This window comes from Nilaparvata lugens, chromosome 1 (assembly GCF_014356525.2).
Source record: "Nilaparvata lugens isolate BPH chromosome 1, ASM1435652v1, whole genome shotgun sequence".
In the NCBI taxonomy this organism is placed as follows: Eukaryota; Metazoa; Arthropoda; class Insecta; order Hemiptera; family Delphacidae; genus Nilaparvata; species Nilaparvata lugens.
Window position 1 is genome coordinate 99,363,904 of NC_052504.1, and position 26,976 is coordinate 99,390,879.

At 34.5% G+C, this 26,976-nt stretch overlaps 2 protein-coding genes across 2 annotated transcripts; both read right to left on the minus strand.

The window, feature by feature from the left end:
* Positions 1–3,887: 3,887 nt before the first annotated feature.
* On the minus strand, positions 3,888–4,706 carry LOC111054277 (zinc finger protein 26). The gene has a single exon (XM_039419732.1). The coding sequence runs from the start codon at positions 4,704–4,706 to the stop codon at positions 3,888–3,890; it is 819 nt and encodes a 272-aa protein (XP_039275666.1).
* A 2,259-nt stretch (positions 4,707–6,965) lies between these two features.
* LOC111057631 lies at positions 6,966–25,741 on the minus strand. The gene is made up of 4 exons (XM_039419743.1): positions 25,603–25,741; positions 20,227–20,294; positions 11,583–11,708; positions 6,966–7,391 (listed from the first exon to the last, which is right to left on the minus strand). The coding sequence occupies exons 2-4, from the start codon at positions 20,245–20,247 to the stop codon at positions 6,966–6,968; spliced, it is 573 nt and encodes a 190-aa protein (XP_039275677.1). The 5' UTR covers positions 20,248–20,294; positions 25,603–25,741.
* Positions 25,742–26,976: the final 1,235 nt, after the last annotated feature.

The window sequence follows — 26,976 nt, forward strand, 5'->3', positions numbered from 1 at the left end:
AAAAAATATTTTTCCTACAGTTACCTTGAAAAGTGGCCATTCCTGCACTGATTACAGAACGCAAAGAATCACTTTTCCGCTCTAGTGCGGGAAAATTTTTTTGCAACATGGCAACACAAAATAGTTGGTGGGTTGTATGGAGAGGATTAGTGCACGAAAACAAAAATTAAGTTGGTAATATTTTTTAGATTTAGATAAGAATCATTTCAATGGCTACCCTACATTTATGATAGAATCCCAATCTAGAAATCCAAAAGAAGAATAATGTTTATCTAAATCATAATTAAATAATAATTTCTCATCATTTAATAATAAATAATGTTTATTTTCTATTGACAGTAATAATTATTTCAACTCCAAGCAATGAGAAATGTAGCAAACACACATTATGAAATTCGAATTTTCAGGTTAAATAATTACGTTCGAAATCCATGTCAATAAAATTAATAAAATAACATTAGAATATACTACAATAAAATATTTTCTGTTGTCTATGTTATTTTATAAATATTTTTTTAGTTTACTTATGGTATTTTTCGGTAATTTTAGTTAACCATAGGTCTAAATATCTGAATACTGTTTTTATACTGAATGAAACGAAGTTAGGTACGATTCTTCCCGCTAGGTCGCGCGCTTGTCGGTTCAGCCATATTGCAGCCATCCCAACCAGCTGTTGGCGTGTATTTTGAATGCGAATTTTTTGTTTTATCTGTATTTTTTCTGATTCTTGAACGAATAAAAATGAGAACTTTGGCTGAGAATTTTCAACTTCAATTGGATTATTAATTTTTAAATGAATTAAGGTTGTTATTAATAACAGCATCACACACACAAACATTTGATGGATTTCAGCCATCATTTTATCCATAATTACCCACTTTTCATATTCAATGGTAACTGTAGGAAAAATTTAATGTGAAATACTTGCGCAAAGTTCCTCTGCTGCACTCAAGAAGCCATTCCACCCTCGCCTAAGGCTCGGGTGTAAACGTTTCTTTTGGTGCAGCAAACTGTCACTTTGCGCACTAGTTGCACAAATAACTATTTCAGCCCAGGAATTATTTACAGCATTCAATTTGGATTTTCGATTAATAATGATTAAAAGTAAAAACGGTAGCAGCAACGGTAACAGTAAAAGTAAGTAGAAGGGAATTTTCTCAAATAACTTACTCAAAATTATAAAAGAACCATAGTTTTATTGTATAATTAATACCTATTATAATATTTTGATTAATTAGGTAGTGATTTTCTGAATTCTAGTAAAATCTAGAATGAGATATTAATATCACTTGAATAATACTGTTTGATAAGGAATCTGAATTGTCAGTTTGAATAATAAATAAAAGGAATGAACCATTAATATAAAATGCACCAACGGTGATAAAAATAAGTTCAATTGAATAGAAAATCTGATCCGACGGACAGAATAATTGAACTGTATGTGTAATAACTTTTACATTTCCCAGATAAATAATATAAAATACAAATAAATATCTTGAATTTATAAAATGGAATGATACTAACCTTTGAAATTAATAAAATAATAGATTAAAAATACAAAGTATAGATTAAGTATTCGTTTACACCAAAGTTATTAACAAAATGTTGATAGCTTAATCCTTATAGATTCTATTAGATTGAATATAAATTATCACACACAAGATGAACATATGAGTTTGTCAAGTTCCGCTCAATATAATAGAATCTATAAGGATTAAGTTATTAACATTTTGTTAATAACTTTGGTGTAAACCTAACTTTAATCTATTATTTCATCAATTTCAAATGGTACTATAGTTATATTTTATAAATAAAGGAAAGTAGCCCTGAATTTATACATTTCAAGAAAATATCTTGAAGCCCGACAATAATTCGCCTATAATTAATATTTTCAATTTGTTACATACAAAAAATCACGTATTGCTCACCATACTATAACAATTTCTATACAGAGTGTTTAAGAACTCCTTACCAATACTCTAGCTAGGGCATTGTTCCTGGGTAAGAAACATATCTAGAATATTGGTAGGGAATTCTTAAACACCCTGTATAATTTTTTACCATAGACAAAAATTGTTGAACGTTAATCTTAATTCTAGGAGGAACTTTGCAAGTTTATTTATGCACTTCAAATTTAATATAAATTAAATATTATAAATCTACTTCAATTCGTTATCATTGAATAAGCTTATATTTATTTATTTCAAAAATATAGGCCTACATTTGAGGGCACGAGGGACTTAATCCCTCGTAGCGAATAATAAGCCGTGTATAAAACAATACATGAGTAGAGAAAATAGTCAATTGGAACAGTAGCTTTAGCGAATTTATTTATTCATTGGATAAAAAATTACAATATCGGAATAGAAAAACAGGCACTATAGTGAGGTCCACGTTATAATGGCAGTGGAGAAAGATAGGAGATCAACGTTCCCGATCCCCTGTCTTGTCAATGCCTTCTATAGAGGGTAGCTGATACAGGTTTATTGATGTAGGCTAATATTAACTGTTCATTCTCGTTTAAAATAATCAGTTTATATTTTATTAAGCAAGAAATTATATTTTCCAATAATGTCATAATGAATTTTCATAACTAAGATGAAATATAAACATAAATGGAAAGTTAATTTATTATTTAATTATTTATTAATTGCATAGAGCAAACAATACAATAGTCAGAAAAGAAAATATATCAGGCTATTAATATTGTTTGAATTCAATCCTAAAGTTTTCATACAATCCTAAAGTAATTCCTACAAAACCAAATACACATAAAGGTATTTCAGTCTACAAGTGATAAGATTTTGCTTTCTAAAACAAATAGTCCATCCCTAAAACAAATAGTCCATAATATAGTGAAATAATAACATTCCCTACCCTACCCATAATGCTATGATAATTTATAAACATTGATCTTGCAATGTTATCAGATAAAAATATGAGTTTAAATATGTATTCGACATACAGTACTATGCAATAATTATATAATATTTTTATTGCAATCAGATAGGAGTAAAAAGATTATCTTCATATGCCTAGGTATAAAATATCTCTGTAAAAACTGTATATAAAATTTCACAATTAAATTGATTGGCACATCCCAGAAAATAATGAGTATGTGCACGGTGTATCAGTCATGATTGTTACTTGTTAATGTAACTTAATTGATTTAATAGTTTAAGGCCCGGTAGCACAAAAGCCGTTTAAATTTTAACCGTGTTCAACTTTACGAGAACCAATCAGAGAGGACGTTTTTGAAAAGACGGCTTCTCTGATTGGTTCTCGTGGAATTAATCACGGTTAAAATTTAACCGGCTTTTGTGCGACCGGCACTTGAACATTTTTCAAAATTATAAAAAACACGAATACTTTAAAATTATATATAATTACACATTACGAATAAACATTACATTAGAATTAAACTCTGGAAACCATAAACATGTGGAAGATGAAATATTTTGTTAAATAATTATTAATTCTACATTGTTTCATCTAATTAAGATGAAATATTTTGTTCATTGATTATTAATTCTACACTGTTAAAAGACGATCTGGCAACACAAAAACCTTGAAGAGCCACAATGCCTATGCCTTCCCAATGCTAGCTCTAGAAATTGAAAAATTGAAGGTCGCCATTGAGGTATTCTAGGGCGAGATATCATATATTTGTAATATTATAGATTACAGAGGTATTTGGTATGTATAATCTTCCAGGTTGCCCCCTCAATGGCCGATTTCAATGCCAAGTACAAAACTAGTGCTGCATGTTAGTCTATGCATCTTTAAGGTCTTTGTGGCAGTGGAACAAAGCGAGAAAGAGATAGCGCTATTCGCTTTGTTGAATGATAGACAAGGATAGCAATACCATTGCCATTATAACGTGTACCTCACTTACATGTGCCTTCTTGCAGCATGCCTCTCCGCCGAATGCCATGCTTATTGCGCATATGCCTCCTCAACCTGGCCACCTCTGAGAAGGCACTCTCGCACATCTCACACTCGTACATGCGCGTCGAGGCGTGCGTCTCCAAGTGTATCTGCAGCCGGGAATGCGTCACAAACAGCTGTCCACAAGTGGCACACTGAAACTGGTCCTGGTCCTCACTGGCATGCGTCTTCTCATGCCTCCTCAGGTACGCCTTGATCGGAAACTTTTTACCACACACCTCGCACTCAAACCTTCCGACCTTGTCGTGCAATTTCTCGTGAATTGCACGACAGTTCCTTGTCGCGAACTTTTTGTCGCACAGACGACACTGCAGCGTGCGTTCCGCGTTGTGCGTCTTCAAGTGACGGTCGTACGACTGCCGTCCGGTCAGCGTTTTGCCGCACGACTCACACTTGAAATAATGCTGAGTTGTCGTGTCGAATTTATCGGGATGCACGCCGTTCATATGGTACTCCAGCGCCGCTTTACTAGTGTAGGCTTTCTCGTCACAATACTCGCATTTGAACTTCCTCTCAGCCGGCATCCTGGTTTTCGGTATGGTGCCATCAGGCGCCGGCTTCCCAGGGTGCATCCTCTTCAGATGTTCCTTCAACTTTGTGATGTTGAAACAAGTTTTCGGACAATAATCACAGCTCAACTCCTTCCTTTCGCCGTGAATCTTGACATGTACGGCCAACGCGTACTTCCCTGTGAACGCCTTATTGCAAACCTCACACACATAGTCGCGTGTCTCTGAGAGGAAACACTTGTGCTTCATGAGATTCCCTTCTGTGCGAAACCTTTTCCACACACGGGACATATCCAGTCGCGTTCACCCGTATGTGTTTTCACATGCCGCATCAACATACTCTTCGTGGCAAACGATTTGGGACACTCGGCACACTTATGCTTTTTATCGCCGTTATGTAGCCTCATATGTTCGGTGAGATTACCCTGTCGCGGGAATATCTTGCTGCAGAACTCGCACACATACTCTTTAGTGCCCATGTGGATGACTTTCAAGTGCCACTTGAGTTTGGAGCGGCACTTGAAGGGTTTCGAGCACAGAAAGCACTCGAGTTTGTCGGCAAACAACAATTAAAACTAAATTATTGACCTTCACTTATAAGGGTACAAACACACTGAAAGCGGAGCGGAGCGTCGTGAACAATATCATGTTAAGTAATGAACTGTAACACACTGGAAGCGTCTACTCGCGGAGCGTGGCGTCAAACTTTGGAACAAGCTGGTTTGTTTTTGGAGCGTCAAAGTGCGAGTGCCAGTCTGGTCTACTCTAGTACATAATAATGCACTTGTTCTACATTTTCCCACCATCTAGTACACTAGAATATTTAATGTTTGCCCAAATTCCCCTGTGATGAGTATTATTTGATTAGTCAAAAGAGAAAATTCATCTATTGCACTTTGAAATCAAAAGTAAGGCTATTCTAATCCATTTCATTCATATTTCTATGAAATTTTAAAAATTCATCAATTCTCTCACCATCTAGTAAATGCTGTGGGGAAATTTGGTTCATATTTTCCCCTTAGCTAAAATCAATACTTTAAGTAATTATTTTCACAAAGTATTGTCCGTGCAAACTTAGACAACGCCATTCTATACAATACATATCATATTATGTTAATATTTAATCCAGAGAGACTCTTACAAACAGATGGTTAAAATTGACAACAAAATTAATAACCAGTCCAATTTTGTCAGGTTGGCATTAAGTTGAGACAAGATTTGAGTTCTGTCAATTTATCAGGTTAGCACCAAGTTGAAGAACTTATCTATATCTATATTTAACTTATCTATACCTTATTTAACTATATCTATATTTGTGGGCTTTCTAAGCGAGCACAGTGTGATGAGCATTTTAAAATTCTGGGAATATTGACTCTACCTTCAATATTTGTTCAACAGAGCCTTATTTATGTTAAGGAGAATTTGGAGAAGTTTGTGGAGCAGGGGGTAGTTCATAGCCATAACACTGGAAATAGGGGTAATTTGACTACTTATCGGTATACCTATTCTAGTACACAAAAAACATTTCTATTTTTATCAACAAAATGTTTAATTCACTTCCTGAAGATCTTAGAAATATGGAGAATGGAACTTTTAAAATTCATATGAAACGTTTCTTAGCAGCTAACCCTTTAAACAAGATTGAAGATTTTTATACATTAGCTAGGAATATTCGGTTATAAGTTGAAAATCAGGTGACATATATTATCATAGGGTACTGATAGTGTAACTTACTGATGTAATATATTTGTATTTTGTATTATGTTGTATATATTTGACACTTGTATTGTATCTGATGACCTCAGATATTGCTGCAATAAAGATTCTATTCTATTCTATACTATAATAAAGGGAAGAACTGGCTCATACACTAACGGGAAAATTTGGGGGAGTATTTTTGTTGGATGCAGACACAACCTGCTTTTTATTTTTATTGCGGATGATGCTCACATGAGCGTTTTGCTTGTGCGTGGATGATTTGATGAGATGATCAAACGTCCATGCCATCGACGGGATTCGAACCCGCGAACCAGACCAAATTTTTAACGCTCCTTACGACTAGACGTAAAGCCTGGTTTTCATTAGAAGATTTAGTGGTAGTTCCCTGGGCAAGTACTAACTGTCTTGTGAACTCTCCCAATGATAACGTTCATGGTAGAGTACTAGTTTTTAATAGAGTGGAGTGGAATAGTAATCTACCACTTGCCTTCCCCCACCAACGCTTCTCACTCTACTCTACCACTACTATCCTAATGAAAACAGTCTCGAGCTAGAAGAGTAGAGTCGTGCCGTAGGCTATCAAGTTTAAGAAGTATTGTTATTTATTAAAAAGTAATAATTTATTAGAAAGTGTTGAAAAGTGTTAATAAGTGTTAAAGTGTTAATTTATTAAAGTATTCACATTTTTAAGTTAGTTCTTTTCACTAGACAACACACTTTACCAACCATTCTTAATTGTAGTGAGAACATTTACTCGACCAAGTAAGTAGAGTAGAGTTAGTATGCCAGTTACTCGACCACTAACTCTACCAGGCTAAACAGACGCTCCTTACGACAAAACCTAAAAGATTCAAGACATATGTAAGATTCAAAACTTACATTTTGATGGCTGATTGGAAAAGCAGGCAAGAAAATCTTTCGAGTTTCCACCGCATTCGTCTCCGTCTCACTATCAGGATCATCTGCATCTTCTTCCTCTTCTATTTTGTTATCATTTTTTGTTACATCTTCATCCTCTTCTATTCCTCGTTTGATATCAGGCGAGCAGGAGGTTCTTTCAGTTTCAGCTTCATTATCATTCTCCCGCAATTTGGCAACGGGCTCCGAAATCTGCCCAGCTTTAGACGAGACATTTTCTGAAAGCGCTCCATCAATATCTGAACTGGTTTGCAGTGACTGATCAAAATCACCGTCTGTTGTATCCAACTCATCCAACTGCAACAAAATCATTGAAATCAATCTAATTGATTACTGATTAATAGGAAATTCATAAATCAATCAATATTTAATTGTCAAGAAACATGTTACAAACAACGCCATTGTCTACAATAGCTTATACAGAGACCGACAATACAATTGTCAACAGTGAAAATAGTACAATATAATGAATGAATGAATAAATTTATTTGCCAAAAACAAAATACAAAAATCTGGTGTGGTACACTCACACAACTTTCCTTGCTCATTGAACTGTAAGCCCCATTCTTAAACAAGAATAATTCAGGGGAATAACATAATGACGATTGGCGGCAACTTACCATATTTGAAACTACGATCAGACTTCTGTATTTATCAAAGAAAGACCTTATCTCTTTAAGGTCTTTGGTATTTATGTGTACAGTATATATATAATTGTTTTCAGAGTACTTTTTCCTTTGTGTGAATTGTGAAATTCGATTATTTTTTTAAAAGTCGTCAAAACAAACCATCATTACAACTCATTTCTTTATAAAACCTTACGACTGTTTAATAGCTTGAATGAACACATTGATCCTTTTTCGAACTCATTCAATGAATATAAGAAACATTGTGAACTGAATCTATCATAAGACGCTCGTTTTTGAGATGATTTGTTTTGTAAACTCTGGCTGGAACTCTCCTAGTTTAAGACTTTTCTTTTTCTGTTTACTTAGCTTTTTTTTTATTAGTTATTATTTTCTTTCCTGTAATCTTTAAATAGTTTTTTTTTTTTTTAATTGTATTTTCCTCTAGAATCTTTGGGAAGGATTGTTTTACCTTCTTTCTTTTCACATTTTTCTTCATAATAATGAAATTAATTTGATTATTCTGAGTGAATGCTTTTTGCTTTTTTTACATTTTTCTTTATATGAATGTAATTAATTTGATTATTTCAACTGTGTAAATGCTTTTTGCTTTCTTTTCTTTATTTTCTATATTTTAAAATGTATATAAGTTAAATTGTTGTTTCATTTAATTGTGTAAATAAGGCTCTTTTATGGATCTCTGTGAGCCTTTGTATGTAAAGAAAATGAATAAATAAATAAATAAATAAATAAAACAGCTGTTCTACAGATGAAATATCTCGTCTATGTGTTCTTTTTATGAACTGCTCTACCTACCTACCTCATGCACGAGAAGGTGGTTACAAAATCCATTTCTCAAGGATGGGGTGGACCCCCCATTAGTTTCCCAAGAAGGAGACTCGTGCCAGTTGATAGAGCTGATAAATAACTATACAGGGTATGAATTTGAAAAAAATCGGTCATGTCATTTTTGAAAAAATCGTGAAAAACATGTTTTTTTAGTAATTATCCGCCATTTTTCTCAAGAATATTACGGAGCTCCTGCAATTTTCCCAGAAATGAGACTTATGTCAGTTGATGGGGCTTATAAATGCATGGTATAAATTTGAAGAAAATTGTTAGAGCTGTTTTCGAGAAAAACATTGTTTTTTAGTGATTATCCGGAATTTTTCTCAAAAATATTACGAAACTCCTGCAATTTTCCCAGAAATGAGACTCATGTCAGTTGATAGGACTTATAAATAGCTATCCGTGGTATAAATTTGAAGAAAAACGTTAGAGCCGTTTTCGAGAAAACCGTGAAAAACATGGTTTTTTAGTAATTATCCGCCATTTTTTCCACCATTTTTAATTCAATTTTATTGAATTTCTTATTGTCAAATCCTCATGGTATAAGGACCTTAAGTTTAAAATTTCAAGTCAATCGGTTGATTAGGAATGGAGTTATCGTGTTCACAGACAACACACATACACACACCACACACACACACACACACACACACACACACACACAAATCATGTTTTTGGACTCAGGGGACCTTGAAAAGTATAGAAAACTTGAAATTAGGGTACCTTAATTTTTTTGGAAAGCAATACTTTCCTTACCTATGGTAATAGGGCAAGGAAAGTAGAAAAGCTATACAGCTAATAATAGCAGGCACTGAGACGCATACACCATTAACAATATATCACAGTTAACTTTGGTCACACAAAAAATATGGTGTGGCGCACTCACACAACTTTCCTTGCCGTTATGAAAATTGATCACCTAACGCTAGTGTTCACGCGCATCTCAAGTCTACTTATAAACAAAGATCTGAGCCAGCTGGTGACAGGACATTAACGCTGGAGACATACTAGGTCTGCTATCTCTTCATAGTGAATCATTTAATAGAATCAACAGTTTGCCATTGGATAATCACATTTTCTCGAATTTCGAGCTTATTTTCAATTTTAGGTGGAAATGTTACTGAACATTAATTGTAGAGATTTTCATGCTCAATCTTTTCCACTCAAAAGTGGTTGTTGGAATTGTATCTGAAGCCTGATAATTGGGAATATAAAATCAAACTTTGCATAGATGGGGCGGAGCTCCTGAAATTTTTACACACACAAACACACACACACATATACACACACACACACACACACACACAAACACACACACACACACAACACACACACACACACACACACACAAATCTAGAAATTTAGAAATTGGGGAACCTTAATTTTTTTCGAAAAGCAATATGGTAATAGGGCAAGGAAAGTAAAAACTCTCTCACAGAATACAGGCACCTTTCTATAATAGTAATTATTTGCTAATAATTAGCAAATCCCTCGAATGAGTCTTGAATTGTGGAACGTTCATCGTTCGAACGTCCACATCAAGTTCATAGAATAGCTTTACCGACATGTATTTCCAATTTTTCTGAGAGCTTGTACATTGATTGCTCTCAATATTCTAAAATTAAGACTGCTTCTTAGTCTTTTTCATTTAATACTATATAATATTAATCAATCTGTGTTTTTCACAGACCCTTGCGGGGCGCGGGTTACACCTGCTGCAGTGAGGTCCACGTTACAATGGCAGTATATTGGTGTTGCTATCCTTGTCTATCATTCGACAAAGCAGATAACGCTATGCTTTTGATCTGCAACGTTGCCAGATAGTTTTCAACAATGAAGAAATATAATCTACTAGCCATCAGGCTCGCTTCGCTCGCCATATCCGTCTAGCCAGGAGGCACCGCCTCCTGGGCCCCGACTGGATCGTTCAAAAATGAGATCAGCAGGCTCGCTTCGCTCACCTGCATTTTTAATTTGAGCATGCTTCATTCCATCAGAAAGTCAAAGTACTGAAAAACGCAGAAAAGCTGAGAAAAACGTTGAAAAAACGCTGATTTTGGGCGTATCTTTGATGAAATATTAAAGTCACCTCATCACAAAATTTTTAGACCCTAGCTAAATCTCTGTACCAAATTTGAACATTTTCTGTCTATTACTTGATGAAACTGAGAAATCGCAAAAAACGCTAATTTTGGGCGTATCTTTGGCGGTATTTCAAATTTCTTCTAACACAACATTATTACACCCCAGCTGAGCTTCTGTAGTAAATTTGAACATTTTCTGTTCATTTGTTCTCGGTAAATCTGAGAAAAAGCATAAAAACGCAAGAAAAACGCTAATTTAGGGCGTATAATTGACGTTATTGCAAATTCCTCCTAACACAACATTATTTTACCCTAGCTGAGCTTCTGTACTAAATTTGAACATTTTCTGTTCATTTGTTCTCGATAAAGCTGAGAAAACACTAAAACACGCTGGAAAAAACGCAGATTTTGGGCGTATCTTAGTAATTTTTTCCAAATCCGTTCTTAGTGCGCCTCTAAGGGCCAACTGAACCTACCAGATGTAGGTTTGAACGTTTTTGGTCCGGTAGATTTTTAGTTCTGCGAGTGAGTGAGTGAGTCAGTCAGTCAGTGAGTGAGTGCCATTTTGCTTTCATATATATAGATTAACAAGATATTTAATCTCAATTATGAAAATGTATTATTAAATCATTGAAAAACATTATTTCTTTTTGACTAATAATATATATAATTGATTACTTAAATGGTCAGTCAATATTACATCATGTATCAAATCAAATTCTTTATTTGCACATTGTTGTACAAAAATTTTATTGCATCAAATAGTGTATCATCAAGATTACTGTATACTTTAACTGTATACAGTTATCAGCTATCCTGTACATAAGGCAGTGACAATGCAGAAAATCGACAACGCTGTTCGCCTATCTTTCTCTACTGCCATTAAAACGTGGACCTCACCAAAGTATGAATATAAAGTTTTGACTTACTGTTTCATGGTCGGATATGTATTCGGATTTCACCAGAATAATGTTTTCTTCATAATTGATATTCCGTTCGTTTTCTTTAGGACTGCTTTCTTCATTTTTTGGCTTGGAATTCGTTGATTGGTAGCACTGCAAAGGAAAAGATGCACCTTACGTTAAAAGGTTTGAAATATTATTCAGAAATTAATAAAAAGCGAGATTACTTATTACCACCGTACTTGAAATACAATAAGTCAATAGAAATTAGATAATCAAAATGTATTCAATCAAATATAAAATGACAACTGAGATTCAAAATGTATCAGTATCCTACATATTAATACAAGGTGGGGCAGAGCCGACTGACGAGTTTGGAGGGGGCACTGCTCAGCCTGTGGTGGGAGTAGGCAGGCTCGCATCCCGGCAATGGCGACTCTTTTCTGCAGTGAAGAGGCTCATTTTCATCTGTGTGGAGCTGTCAACAAACAAAACTTCCGGTACTGGGCAGCAAATAACCCTCGACAACTTCATGAAAGACCACTTAATTCACCAAAAGTGACAGTTTGGTGTACCGTTTCTCAATTTGGAGTGATAGGGCCATACTTCTTCGAAGATGACAACATCACCGTCACTGTCACCTCCGAGCGTTATGTCACAATGTTACAAACGTCTCTGCTACCCAAATTGGAAGAACTTGCTGAGGAACAAGACTTGGGGGAAATATGGTTTCAGCAGGATGGGGCTACAGCCCACACAGCGCGCATTTCAATGGATTTGTTGAGAGAAATGTTCCCAGGTGACTTATCTCTCTGAGGGGGGACGTGAAGTGGCCGGCACGCTCACCCGATTTGAGTGTCTGTGACTTTTTCCTGTGAGGCTACCTCAAAGAAAAGGTTTTCAAACATCGCCCACACACTTTGGAAGAGCTTAAGGAGAAAATCAGGGAGGAGATTCAGGCCTTACCAGTGGCAATATGCCAAAATACGTTTGAAAATTTCAAAAATAGGCTACATCAGTGTATAGCTGCTGATGGCCGCCATTTAACCGATATAATTTTCAAAAACTAACACTAAAAACTATTTTTCGAGCTGAATTCAATAAACCAAACCATTTTTTTCTAAGTTTCTCCGTTCATTATTTATAACCCTTTCAAACTCGTCAGTCGGCTCTGCCCCACCCTGTATATATAAAAAAATGAGAAATAAAATATGAAAAAATGATAAATAACACTTTAGGCTCAACTCACACTTACGCAACTCAAGTCGAGAAGAGACTGCGACTCTAGTCTCTTCTCGACACTGCATGTGTTTTCAATGGTGACACTCAGACCAGATCAAATCAAATTAAATAGTTCTTTATTTATCATTGCATTCATACAATATAAATAGTCACAATATAAATAATAATTCACAATAATCAGTTTAGGAAGTCTTGTATACAATATGGGCTGATAGAAATTAAGTTTCTGGACTGAAAAGTGGACTCAAATCAACTCAAGTGGATAGCATAACCTATAATTTTTATTAATTCATAACTCTACCTTCATTGTATTATCATTCATCACCTAAGCTTAAAATACTTCTAGGAAGTTGCCTTTGTAAAATAATAAATAAATAAATAAATAAATAAATATTTTAAAATTCTTTCTTAAAATCTGCACCATCCTTCTCTCTGATATTGATTGGCAACCGATTTAAAAACTTAGCTCCCATGTAGGAGGGGCGTTTTTCAAAGAATTGCCTCCTATGTTGTTGAAGTGCATACGTTCTTCTTGAGCGGGTATGATATTGACGATCGACATATCCTTCATTTTTGAAATTTTAGAGTCAGAATACATTCCATTATATAGAGTCCATAAACGGTCAAATGGTGAGGCTTTTAAATTTCTCTCGTACAGACTCTCTGAAACCTAACCTCAAGATTATTCTAACTGCTTTCTTATGTAATATAAATAATTTTTTCGCCCCACTTGGATGTAATGAGCTAGTTTACGTGCGTCATATGGGGGACGAAAGTGATTGTTTTCTGACCAGGCCGGTAAAATTTTTACGGCCCTAGGGCTGTAAAATAACCTTGAAGTCAGCTGATTCTGATTTGATGTGAACATGTTTACAAAATAGTTAATGAAACGGAATCAGTTTATGCTTCTAGGATTGAATGAAGTATTCTGCAATAATATACCATCATTTTATTTGGATGATTGAAATACAGATAAGATATATATTATAAACTATTCAAATTCGATTTTCAGAGTAGGATAGAACTTCTAACCTAAACTTCCTATAGTGAGGTCCACGTTATAATGACAGTGAATAAAGATAGAAGAATAGCTATGCCGATTCTCTGCATTAATTAATCATATTTCTACACTGTCAAAAACATAAATGGCACCGTTGTGGACCTAGAAAAGGATAGTACCACCGGCTTTGTCGAAAGATAGACAACGATAGCAAAACCAAAGTTGATCAAATACTGTCATTATAACGTGGACCTCACTATAGGTCGATGACAACAAGCATTGATGACGTTGACATTCAGTTTGGCCAAATTTCAAGTGTGCTAAAACAGCTGATCAAAAAACTTTTCATTATTTGTGTTTATTATTCAATAATTGAAACATTTATAATAATATCACATTATTGTCAGAATAAAAAATAAAAATAATCGGACAATTTCCTGATATTCAGATTACCTCAGATTTGCTAGAGCTATGAACTTCCACTTTTGCTTTCAGAAGTGCATAATGAACAATTATTCTCATATATATATATATATATAATATATATATATATATATATATATTATATATATATATATATAACTATTATGAATATATTGTCTTATCTAATTTTTATTATTGTCTTATCTAAACTGATAAAACATCACTTATATATATATATATATATATAATATATATATATATATATATATATATAATATATATATATATTGTTCATTTCTCTGTGTGGCGAAAAATAGCATTCGCACCATGGGCAAAAATGTTTTTCCGGCTCTCGGCCTACGGCCTCGGACTTGAAAACCGATTTCGAGCCGGAAAAGTCTCATTTTCGGCCCTAGGTGCGAAATATACTATTTAAAGTTTCCAAGAGATGTCCCTCCATAGAGACCTGTCCCAAAAGACAGGTGAGAATGAATATGGTTCTCAGTGTTGTCTGGCTGCAATAGTTGGGCAACACCCTTAGTGAATAGACGCCAGAGTTCATCTTCTTCAATACACCATCCACGTGCAAATTTCAAGACAATCGTTGGTCTATTGTCAATCCCAGGAACTTTCCAGTCGACTCTAGTCTCCGCGACCTCACGACTGTGAGACTGAGTCGAGCGTCGACTCGACATGTTGGTCGAGCCTCGACTTGAGTTGCATAGTACCGTGCATTTTTAATGAAAGTGAGGTTATGTCTTATGAAAGGGATGTTTTATCAGTTTAGATAAGACAATAATAAAAATTAGATAAGACAATTATATTCATAATAGTTATTATAAAATTTTTTACATGCCCAGAAGTAACGAATTTGATCTTATATCTTTAATAATGTGGGGTTAGAAATGGAGTAGCATTGAACTGAAGTAGTGTCAATGAGCAAGAAAGTCGTATGGTCGAGAGACTGGAGTCGTACGATTTGTGAGTTGAGCCTTAAGGTGCGTACAGATATACGCGCCTCCAACACGCTCCGCACTTGCTCCGCAATCGATCCACGCACGCTCCGCACTCGCTCCGATCATGAACGTTACGGAAGATGTTAGCTCTTCTCGCGTCCCACTCTTGCTCCCCGGTCGATCATCAATCGATCTGCTCGAGTGACGTTCGATTGCGGAGCAGAGCGAAAGTCTGTACGCACCTTAATATTTTTAGACCATTGCTTGTATATGAACATATCAAAATGAAAAAAAGCACAAGATAGCATAGAAAAGAAAGCAAAGAGAATAATAGCACAAGAAGACATCCCATAGTATAGATAGTTTATGTTCTGAATTTCAATCCGATTATTTGTTAACTCAAACCGATTTCTGTCGACTACTGTCTATTATTATAATTAGACATGATTTTATTTATTATTATTAGACTTGCTGTCTATTATTACTGTATTGACCAGGTGAGAGTGTAAGAAAGACACAGTATGAGAGACTACCAGCGTCAAATAGCTTCACGAAAAAGAAATGCTAGGACTATCGGCTTGAGTTAACAGTGAAATTTGGAACGTAAACGCACTATACATCATGGGTATCTTCTTATGCCATCATTTCTCTATACCATAAATATACCTGAGAAGCTGACTTGGCAGCCACATATTGAATATTTGACTGGTAAACTCTCTAGAGTTATATATATTTTACACAACTTAAAAGAGCATGTGACCCAACGTTAGTAGACAAAAGGTTGATCACTCACAGGTGTATGATTCAAAGTGGTGGGGGGAACGCCAGCGTGACGTCACGTGTAGTAAAAATGTTCTAGAGTAACCACACTGAGCATACAGTTTATTCACTGTATCTTCAAATATATCGTCGTTTAATCTCCTCAAGATTGACCTAGAACTTTAAAATTCTCCATACTTATAGCGAATGAATCACCGATTCTAATGATGTTAAATATTTCAAGTTCATTCAACTTTTATGAATAAAATGGAGTTGAAAGTTTTTCATAAATCTAAAAACGTGACACGAAAAAGTTAATAAGCTGGAAAAGCGTTAGTAGACAATGTTATACTATTATAATTTCAGATTAACCCTTAAAAAATCTTGATAAACCAATGCATCGCAATAAACCAATCCCGATAAATCCGATGAATTTCATTCATTGTAAATGCACTGAACACATGCTGGTATCAAGCACATGTTCTACGAGAATCAAACTATCTCATCCCCGAAATTCACAAGCTGATGTATAGCCAAACTACAAAATATAAACACGACCTAGAAGATGAAGAAACCTTAAGGGTTTGAAAGGAAAGGTTAGGAGGTGAGGTTTTTGCTTTAATATGGCAAAATGCTTGTATTAGTCAAATGTTTTAATAATTATTGTAAAGCAGAAGCAGAAAGCTTGCATGTCAGAAAATGTTTGTGTTATATAATTTGACTATACGACACCATATTATTTTCAAGAATGCGATATTCTACCTACTGTGTACTACAGCCTACGTCACGGCTGCAGTTCCCCCACTCCAATTGCATTTCAACGAAAATACTATAGTTGAGTGACCAACCTTCTGTTTACTAACTTTGCATGTGACCTACATGTATTTGAGATCAGCTGACTTTGCGTTTTTCCATAGTCTGCTATCATATGGAATTATTTTATGGGGAAACTGTAGTGATATGCGGAGTGTGCTTGTACTCCAAAAGAAAGCTGTTAGAATTTCTAGTGCACAATTCCTTGCCCATTGTAGACCACTGTTCATGGACATGAAAATAATGACAGAGGTAAAAGAAAGGAGACGGTGCCGGTCTACCTGTGCACAGGGCTTTTGTTCCAAAAAGGTGCATCCTCTAACTCTCGACCAGCATACTTTATTGTCCTCTCATTCCGCTTCATTGCCCTCATTAGTGGCCCTGTGTGCTTTCTTGAAGGCAATTCTAGCTGGTAGCACCAACTTATCTATTACATTTCACCGTACATCGGTTACTTGTTTTTCTGCAATTATTGAATGTAAATCAGTGATCAAGTACTTGTAATTATTGTATTATTCCCAATGGTTCATTTGATGAAACTCGACTTGCTCACAAGCTGTACACAGACCAACTTGAGTTACATACAATTCGATACTTATTAAACATACGATTTTTGGGCGTCCTTTCAAATTCTATAAGATTGAATACAACTTGGCAAACATATGATGTGTATGGTGGATCATGTGTTTGTCAAGTCCCATTCAATCTCGTAGAATTTATAAGGACGGCTCACAAATGTATGCCCAAAATTCGATGTGGGCTTTACACACCACGTACTTTTGACTAAATTTGTACTTGTCATCGATAGTAATGTGTGTGTTTATCCAATCACTGTATTCTACCATTGGTTTACAGCTGAAAGTGCCTTCGAGTAACCACACTGGTCCACCAATATATTGCTTGGAGTGGAAACCTTAACAATAGACCACGAAAATGTCGAAATTCAATAACAATAGGTGACCACTTAAGGGTCTCTAGAACTTCTACCTGTCCATCCATTGTTTTCGGCGGCCCCGTCTCATTTCTTTAACCCAGTGACAGTAATAAATGTATATATTTTCAAGGTTATACTGTATACAATTGGCAATATATCTCACCTTGAACGTAGGCAGGACCACGGTAATTAGATGAGAACGTACTTTTGACTAAATTTGTACTTGTCATCGATAGTAATGTGTGTGTTTATCCAATCACTGTATTCTACCATTGGTTTACAGCTGAAAGTGCCTTCGAGTAACCACACTGGTCCACCAATATATTGCTTGGAGTGGAAACCTTAACAATAGACCACGAAAATGTCGAAATTCAATAACAATAGGTGACCACTTAAGGGTCTCTAGAACTTCTACCTGTCCATCCATTGTTTTCGGCGGCCCCGTCTCATTTCTTTAACCCAGTGACAGTAATAAATGTATATATTTTCAAGGTTATACTGTATACAATTGGCAATATATCTCACCTTGAACGTAGGCAGGACCACGGTAATTAGATGAGAACGGTAGGGGTCATGAAATGTGTGCGCACTAGCCAGCCAGCTAGATTACGTCATCGCCACCAACCGAGGAGTTTAACATCTATTGGCAATCTATGAAACTTATTTGTTAAAAACAGATTATTGGATATGGAATGACGTCAGCTACACCGGAAATTCAGCACAAACATGCGCGTGACACCTACCGTCTTCTTCTATATACCGTGGGCAGGACATACATGAGCATTTCACTCGGCATCATGAAATGATAAATGTACCTTTTAACCGACTGACGAAATCAACAAAGAGCTACGAAGTAATTGGGATCAAAAGCTACAATAAGCTATCAGACAGGTGAAAGACATTCCCATCAGCGTTCTTAGACGTAAGCTTCAGGAGTGGCTGGTTGGACATCCCTTTTATGTTATTACTGAGTTCATAGTTTTGAATGATGGTTCAATTCATTTCCAAGTTAAATGTATTGCGTATTTTATTATTGTAAAGTCCTGTTATTTATTTTTTACATTATATATGTATATCTTTTTGTGTAGTTGAGAAGTTGATATTGTGGTAATTATTCATATTGAATGAAAAAGACTAAGAAATTGTCAAAAAACCACTGATTTATTGATAAATCAGTTTATCAGAGATTGACAATGGTGTAATAACCGAAACCGGTCTTTCTTATTATCAATAAATCAGTGGTTCTTTGACAATTTCTTAGTCTTTTTCATTCAATATATGTATGTCGTATGTGTATGCAAATAACGATTGTGACGTTGTCTATTGCTTTTCTCAAGGTTTAATGACAATAAAATATTTTTATTATTATAATAAAATAATTGATGAATATAATAATTCGATAATAAATTAATAATAATAATAGTGAAACCTATATTGTTAGGTGAAAATAATAACAGTTGATTAATTTGATTGAATTGGATTAGATGTTGTAGTATTTCTCCATAATAATTTAAAGAATAAAAATCTGGTGTGGCGCACTCACACAACTTTCCTTGCCGTTATGAAAATTGATCACCTGACGCTAGTGTTCCCGCGCATCTCAAGTCTATTATTCAAAGATTTGAGCCAGCTGGTGACAGGGCTATAACACTGGAGACACACGAGGTCTGCTATCTCTTCATAGTGAATCATTTAATAGAATCAACAGTTGCAAACAGTTCGCAATTGGATAATCACATTTTCTCGAATTTCGAGCTTATTTTTGATTTTAGGTGAAAATGTTACTGAACATTAATTGTAGATTCTCATTCTCAATCTTTTCCACTCAAAATTTTTAGTTTAAATTGTATCTGAAGCCTGATAATTGAGAATCTAAAATCAAACTTTGCATAGATGGGGCGGAGCTCCTGAAATTTTTACAGATATGGGACTTGTGGCAGTTGATAGAGCTTATCGATGACTATTTCAGGTATAACTTCAATCAAAATCGTCGGAGCCGTTTTCGAGAAAATCGCGAAAAACCCTGTTTTTGACAACAATTTCGCTATTTTAGCCGCCAACTTGAATCGCATTTGATCGAAATTGTTCGTGTCGGATCCTTATATTGTGAAGACCTTACGTTCCAAATTTCAAGTCATTCTGTTAATTGGGAGATGAGATATCGTGTACACAGACGCACATACACTCATACACACACACACACACACACACACACACACACACACACACATACAGACCAATACCCAAAACCCACTTTTTTGGACTCAGGGGACCTTGAAACGTATAGAAATTTAGAAATTGGGGTATCTTAATTTTTTCGGAAAGCAATACTTTCCTTACCTATGTTAATAGGGCAAGGAAAGTAAAAAAATTGACAATTCCACTATTTTTCTGGTATTGTGAATCATAGAGAATATTCTGTTTTACCGAAATATAGTGATATTGACAACAATGTCTTAATTTCTCTCACATAATAACTATTACCTTATCTGTTTTCTAATTTAGGTCTCCCCCCCACCCCAATAATAATACTGCTCTACTCACCTCATCACTATCAGCTGCCATCTTCAATGATTCAGATCTACTTCAAAAAATTACAGCATTGATCAGTTCTGGAAAAAATTGAATTTCATAAAAATTAAATGATATTTCAATAAAAAATCTATATTGAATTTATAATTTTAAAATCTTACAAAAAATAAAAGGGTTAAAGAAAGGAGACGGGGCCGCTCTACCTGTGCACTGGGCTATTATTCCAAAAAGGTTATCCTCCAACTCACGACTATCACACTCTATTGTCCTCTGAATCCGCTTCATTACCCTCATTAGAGGCCGGAGTGGCCCCGTCTGCTTTCGTGAAGGCAGTTTTAGCTGGTAGGGACTCATCTATTACTTTCCACCTTACCTGTTACTAGTATTCTCACTTTATTATTGAATCTAGATTAGTGTTCAAGTACTTTTTATTCAGTTATTCCTAATGGTTCATTTTGATGAAACTCAACTTGCTCACAAGCTGTATACAGACTAACTTGAGTTACATACAATTCGTGGTTACACACCAAGTGTGCTATTCATCAGCTGATGATATGCGTATTATATTTATTCAAAGAATTCAAATCATTTATTTGCTATACAATAAATACATATTCAAAACATAATAAAAGAAAATACTTAATTTTATAATATTAGAATAAAAATTAAGCATAAATAATACCAAAATCATAATTAGATACTTCTCAATGGTAATCCGGCATCACCAGCAAAAGGAATCAAGCCTTGCCCGCTGGTGAGAGTTGCAATCAGCTAGTTACATTGGTTGTTTCCTAGTTTTATACAATAATAGAGAAAAAAAATAATCCACGCTTAAAAATATGTTTTTAAAAAATTAGATAATGCTTCCAATTGAAAAGAAATAGTTTTCTCTTATTCAATGTTTTAGTATTTTGTAATTAATAATTTTTGCTTCCAGATCGAAAGGCAAATTATTTATCAATCTTGTAACTATATAAATGAGCTGTCTTCTAACTACTGTTAGTTTTGTTTTATAAATTTTATATTTATAGGTTGTATTTGGTCTAAAATCATATTGAACTATATCATTTAATAAAAAATTGTTTTTATACTTTATAATATATTTGTATGAATTTAATTATCAAATAATCCAATATATGTATAGTATGATAATTATAACATCAGCTTATGGAAAGCGTACGGCGTGTGTTCGTGGCACAAGTCTGTACACAGCTTGATGAATATTACTAGTAGTTCTGTGAACAGTAGACCTCACGCAGTATTCTCATCCACAAGTACCTGATTGAAACTATAGACCTTATACAGCAATAGACTGGCTTCTCCACACATCTGTGTAATCACTTGACAGCTAATTTATGATGAATAATTCTATAGTCTGATGTTTACTCTAATATTGGCGTATGAAGGAGGCTCCTTTTTCCTTTTATATTATCATTGAAATGCGAAATTCCCAAAAACCTTGTATATACGTCGACGCACAATTAAGAAAGGAACATACCTGTTAAACATCATGAAAATCTATTACCGCGTTTCGCCGTAAATGCGTAACATATAAGCATTTAAACATTAAGAGAAATAATGCCAAACCATCGACTTGAATCTTAGACCTCACTTCGCTCGGTAAATAATTTCGGTTAATAAACATTCAAACATTAAGAGAAATGCCAAACCGTCGACTTGAATCTTAGACCTCACTTCGCTCGGTCAATAATTTAAAAATCTCACAAAAAATAAAAATACAGAAATTGGAACAAAAAGAATACATTTTTGAGAGAGAGAGCTGTAGTTTAATAGCATAGTTGGATGAATACATTATAAAAATCTGTGCTTGAATACTAATAGGTACTTAATTAAGCTTAGTGATACTTTAAGGCCCAGTTGCACAAAAGCCAGTTAAATTTTTATCGTGATTAATTTCATGAGAAGCAATCAGAAAATGCCTTTTTGATAAGACGACTTGTCTTATTGGTTCTCTTAGAAATTAATCACGGTTAAAATTTTTGTGCAAGCGGGTCTAAGGCTTGTATTACACAAAAACACCAGATTGAAAAAACAGTATAAGATCTAAAATGGAACCAATAAGAACTGATATGGATGAATGCAGTGTGGCTGCATTCAAGCGTAAGGTGGAGGGGTGGCTGTACCGCCTGTGCTGGGAGTCGTCAGAAAGCCTGCTTCAGTCTGTTTATTGGCACTAAGATCATCTCTATTAATTTGATAGCTTTTCTTATACATACATAGATTTTTTTCATTTTTGAGAGCTTATAAATTTTCATAACTTACCTTTCTTCTCTTTATATTTACCACATAGGTACTTTATTCAATCGTTTATAGATTTACATATCTTCATTACTATATTCTTTTTAATGGTCACTGTGGAATCGGCTGGTTTCTGTTCCTCGGTAATTCTTTTATATGAGAAGCTACCATTATTTTTTACAATAAGTATATACAAAATATATTCCACTCATGCAATCTCAAGAATTTATTCATATTTCAATTCTCGAATCTGTATATATGTTACTCTTAACAATCTTTTTCTGTTTATGAAATTTCGTCAATGAACAATGTAATAGGTAATATTTATCTTATACTTACCTTCTTCTTGTTAACGAAGTCGGACATTCTATTACCTGTAACAGGAACCCACCCCCTACACTCAGACGAATAGTCTTGTAGGGGTATTCCAGTAAAACATGCTCTGTATTACAATGTAATCTGTATTTTGCATGGAATAAAGAATATTTGAATTTGAAAATTTGAATTTGAGTAGTATTAAGCTAAGGCTCGTATTACATCAGGACTCTATTGTGACGTCCACGTTATAATGGCTCTGGAGAAAGCTAGAAGAACGGCTTAGCCCTTGTCACTTAATCAACAAAATATTTCATCTTAGGCTTAACTATGAAAATTCATTATGAAATTTAATTATTATTGAACGAAAATCCTAAATAAATGCTGCAAATCACCCCGAATACCTCTGCTACTGCAGACATTGACAACAGGGCTAACAGCTAGATGGAAATTCGATGAGAACTACTATCCAAAAATTAGTTGCCAGCCCGGGAATCGAACCCGGTACCTCCCAATTGCCAGTCAGGAATGCAACTAATTTTTGGATAGTAGTTCTCATCGAATTTCCATCTAGCTGTTAGCCCTGTTGTCAATGTCTGCAGTAGCAGAGGTCTTCGGGGTGATTTGCAGCATTTATTTAGGATTTTCGTTCAATAATAATTATATATTAATTAGCATTTGAATAAATGCATTCTCTATTTAATTCCATCTGTAGCATTATGAAATTATTGAAAAATATAATTTCTTGCTTAAAAAAATATAATTATTTTAAACGAGAGTGAACAGTTAATATTACATCTATAAACCTGTATCAGCTACCGTCTATAGAAGGCATTGACGAGACAGAGGATTGGCAACGTTGTTCTCCTATCTTTCTCCACTGCCATTATAACGTGGACCTCACTATAGGCGAGCCTTCTGAAGAGGATAACTAACAACATATTAACTGTTTATTCTTGCTTAAAACGATATGATTTTTTAATGATTTAATAATGAAGTTTTCTAGTCGAGATTAAATATTTTTTTCTATTTATAATATTTCTACATTGCTTAAGAACGATCTAGCAATTTTGCGGAGCTAGGAAAGGATAGCGCTATCTCTTTTTTCGAATGATAGACAAGGATAGCAACACATTGTTGCTATGGGGACATGCTCCCTCAGTAAATGACATACTCTTGTGCCAAAAGCGAGCCATAAGAGCTATGCTAGGTAAGCCTCCCAGTGAAACATGTCGTCCTTTATTTGTTGAGTTGAAACTGTTAACTGTGCATAGTCTATATATTTTATCAGCTTTAATAAATGTCAAGAAAAGTCTGTTACAACATAATGAAAGAGGTTCACTTCACAGGTTTAATGTTAGAACCAGTCATGATATTAATGTTCCTAGATGCTGACTTAGAAAGACTCAGGACCACTGGCTTTCTTGTGGTATAAAATTTTTCAACAAACTACCTCTTGATTTGCGATATGCTCCATTAAATTGCATCAGTGGTTTGAAAGAAACCATTTTTATTCAATAAATTATTGAATTTTTATCTGGAGGCTGTGTTATTGATGTATGGATTATTTATGTTTTATTCTATGTTTCTGTAATTTTACCTGCCTGACTGTGATTGATTCTTGTTTAATCTCCGTTTGACGTTACTGTGATATAAGTGGTATTATTTGGTACGGTATTGTTTTATTAGATAGGTAATTATGTTGTTGTTTTTTTCTGTTATAATCAATTTAATTATGATCTGGACTGACTCAGCAGTAAAACGGATAAGCTGTGATAAGATTTTTATATTGAATGGACTATTGACATGGTACTTATATTGATATTGTATTGACTAAAAATTACTGTATGACGAAACTATATGTTTGTAAAAGCTCTTGAGTTAATAAAAACATTATTATTATTCCCTTTAAGAGGCTATGCGTTTTGTAACAAGCATAAAGGCGGGACGGAAATGCGACAAAATTCCGTCATGTCTATTTTGGTTGTTTAGTGTGGGCCCAAGGTATTATTACAATGGGATACCAGATACCATGTTTTGGTGTCTCACTGAGATCACTATAGTTGAGTCCACGTTATAATAAGCAGCGTAAGACACATGCTTAAATGTGGTGAAACAAATCATATAAATTCGATATCAAGGCTTATGAATAGATCAATAGCAACTTCATTACCTAACCTACATTGACATGAGTTCTCATGGGAGGAGGGGGTTTATCACAACTGCATTATTGGAATTCTTGGTAACGGGGCTGGATTTGCAATTATGGGGTATCTAAGGCTAGGCGCACACCAGTTAGTCAAGACAAGACATGATCAGACACGTTTAGTCACAATTACATTGTTGCTTATGACGCAACTCACACTGATTAGTCATTGCAATTAGGCATATCTTCATAAGCAACTATGTGAAGTATTGTGACTGAACGTGTCTGTCATGTCTTGTCTTTACTAACTGGTGTGCGCCTAGCCTTAGATACCCCATAATTGCAAATCCAGCCCCGTTATTCGGCTTGAGGATGGGGGATATTGAACAACCTGACATTAAAATATACAAGACAAAGCTTAAAATGTACTTTTTTAAGGCTGTAAACTACGGATATTGTTTAAATTACAAACTAACAATCTAAATTTGACAAAAAAAATAATCTAATGTTCTAAATTATTTGAATGATTTGTTTTGGAATAATTCATTTATTTTGTCTTTTATATTAATTTATTTTGTATGTTGTCAGTTTATAAACAAATTTCAATTTTAACTACCTAACTTGATAACCTAGCATGTATTAGATGGAATAACTTCTATAAAACTCACCTAGTTACAATACTGCAAGTAACTTACATTATTTTAAACTCATATTAAGGCTTTGAAAGCATTAATAATTTTCAACAAAGAGCCATAACTAACTAGATTATTTTTCCAATGAACGTTAGTTTTCATGTTTTCAGAAATTTCAACCATAGTCTATATATTTTATCAGCTTTAATAAATGTCAAGAAAAGTCTGTTACAACATAATGAAAGAGGTTCACTTCACAGGTTTAATGTTAGAACCAGTCATGATATTAATGTTCCTAGATGCTGACTTAGAAAGACTCAGGACCACTGGCTTTCTTGTGGTATAAAATTTTTCAACAAACTACCTCTTGATTTGCGATATGCTCCATTAAATTGCATCAGTGGTTTGAAAGAAACCATTTTTATTCAATAAATTATTGAATTTTTATCTGGAGGCTGTGTTATTGATGTATGGATTATTTATGTTTTATTCTATGTTTCTGTAATTTTACCTGCCTGACTGTGATTGATTCTTGTTTAATCTCCGTTTGACGTTACTGTGATATAAGTGGTATTATTTGGTACGGTATTGTTTTATTAGATAGGTAATTATGTTGTTGTTTTTTTCTGTTATAATCAATTTAATTATGATCTGGACTGACTCAGCAGTAAAACGGATAAGCTGTGATAAGATTTTTATATTGAATGGACTATTGACATGGTACTTAGGCTATATTGATATTGTATTGACTAAAAATTACTGTATGACGAAACTATATGTTTGTAAAAGCTCTTGAGTTAATAAAAAACATTATTATTATTCCCTTTAAGAGGCTATGCGTTTTGTAACAAGCATAAAGGCGGGACGGAAATGCGACAAAATTCCGTCATGTCTATTTTGGTTGTTTAGTGTGGGCCCAAGGTATTATTACAATGGGATACCAGATACCATGTTTTGGTGTCTCACTGAGATCACTATAGTTGAGTCCACGTTATAATAAGCAGCGTAAGACACATGCTTAAATGTGGTGAAACAAATCATATAAATTCGATATCAAGGCTTATGAATAGATCAATAGCAACTTCATTACCTAACCTACATTGACATGAGTTCTCATGGGAGGAGGGGGTTTATCACAACTGCATTATTGGAATTCTTGGTAACGGGGCTGGATTTGCAATTATGGGGTATCTAAGGCTAGGCGCACACCAGTTAGTCAAGACAAGACATGATCAGACACGTTTAGTCACAATACTTTACATTGTTGCTTATGACGCAACTCACACTGATTAGTCATTGCAATTAGGCATATCTTCATAAGCAACTATGTGAAGTATTGTGACTGAACGTGTCTGTCATGTCTTGTCTTTACTAACTGGTGTGCGCCTAGCCTTAGATACCCCATAATTG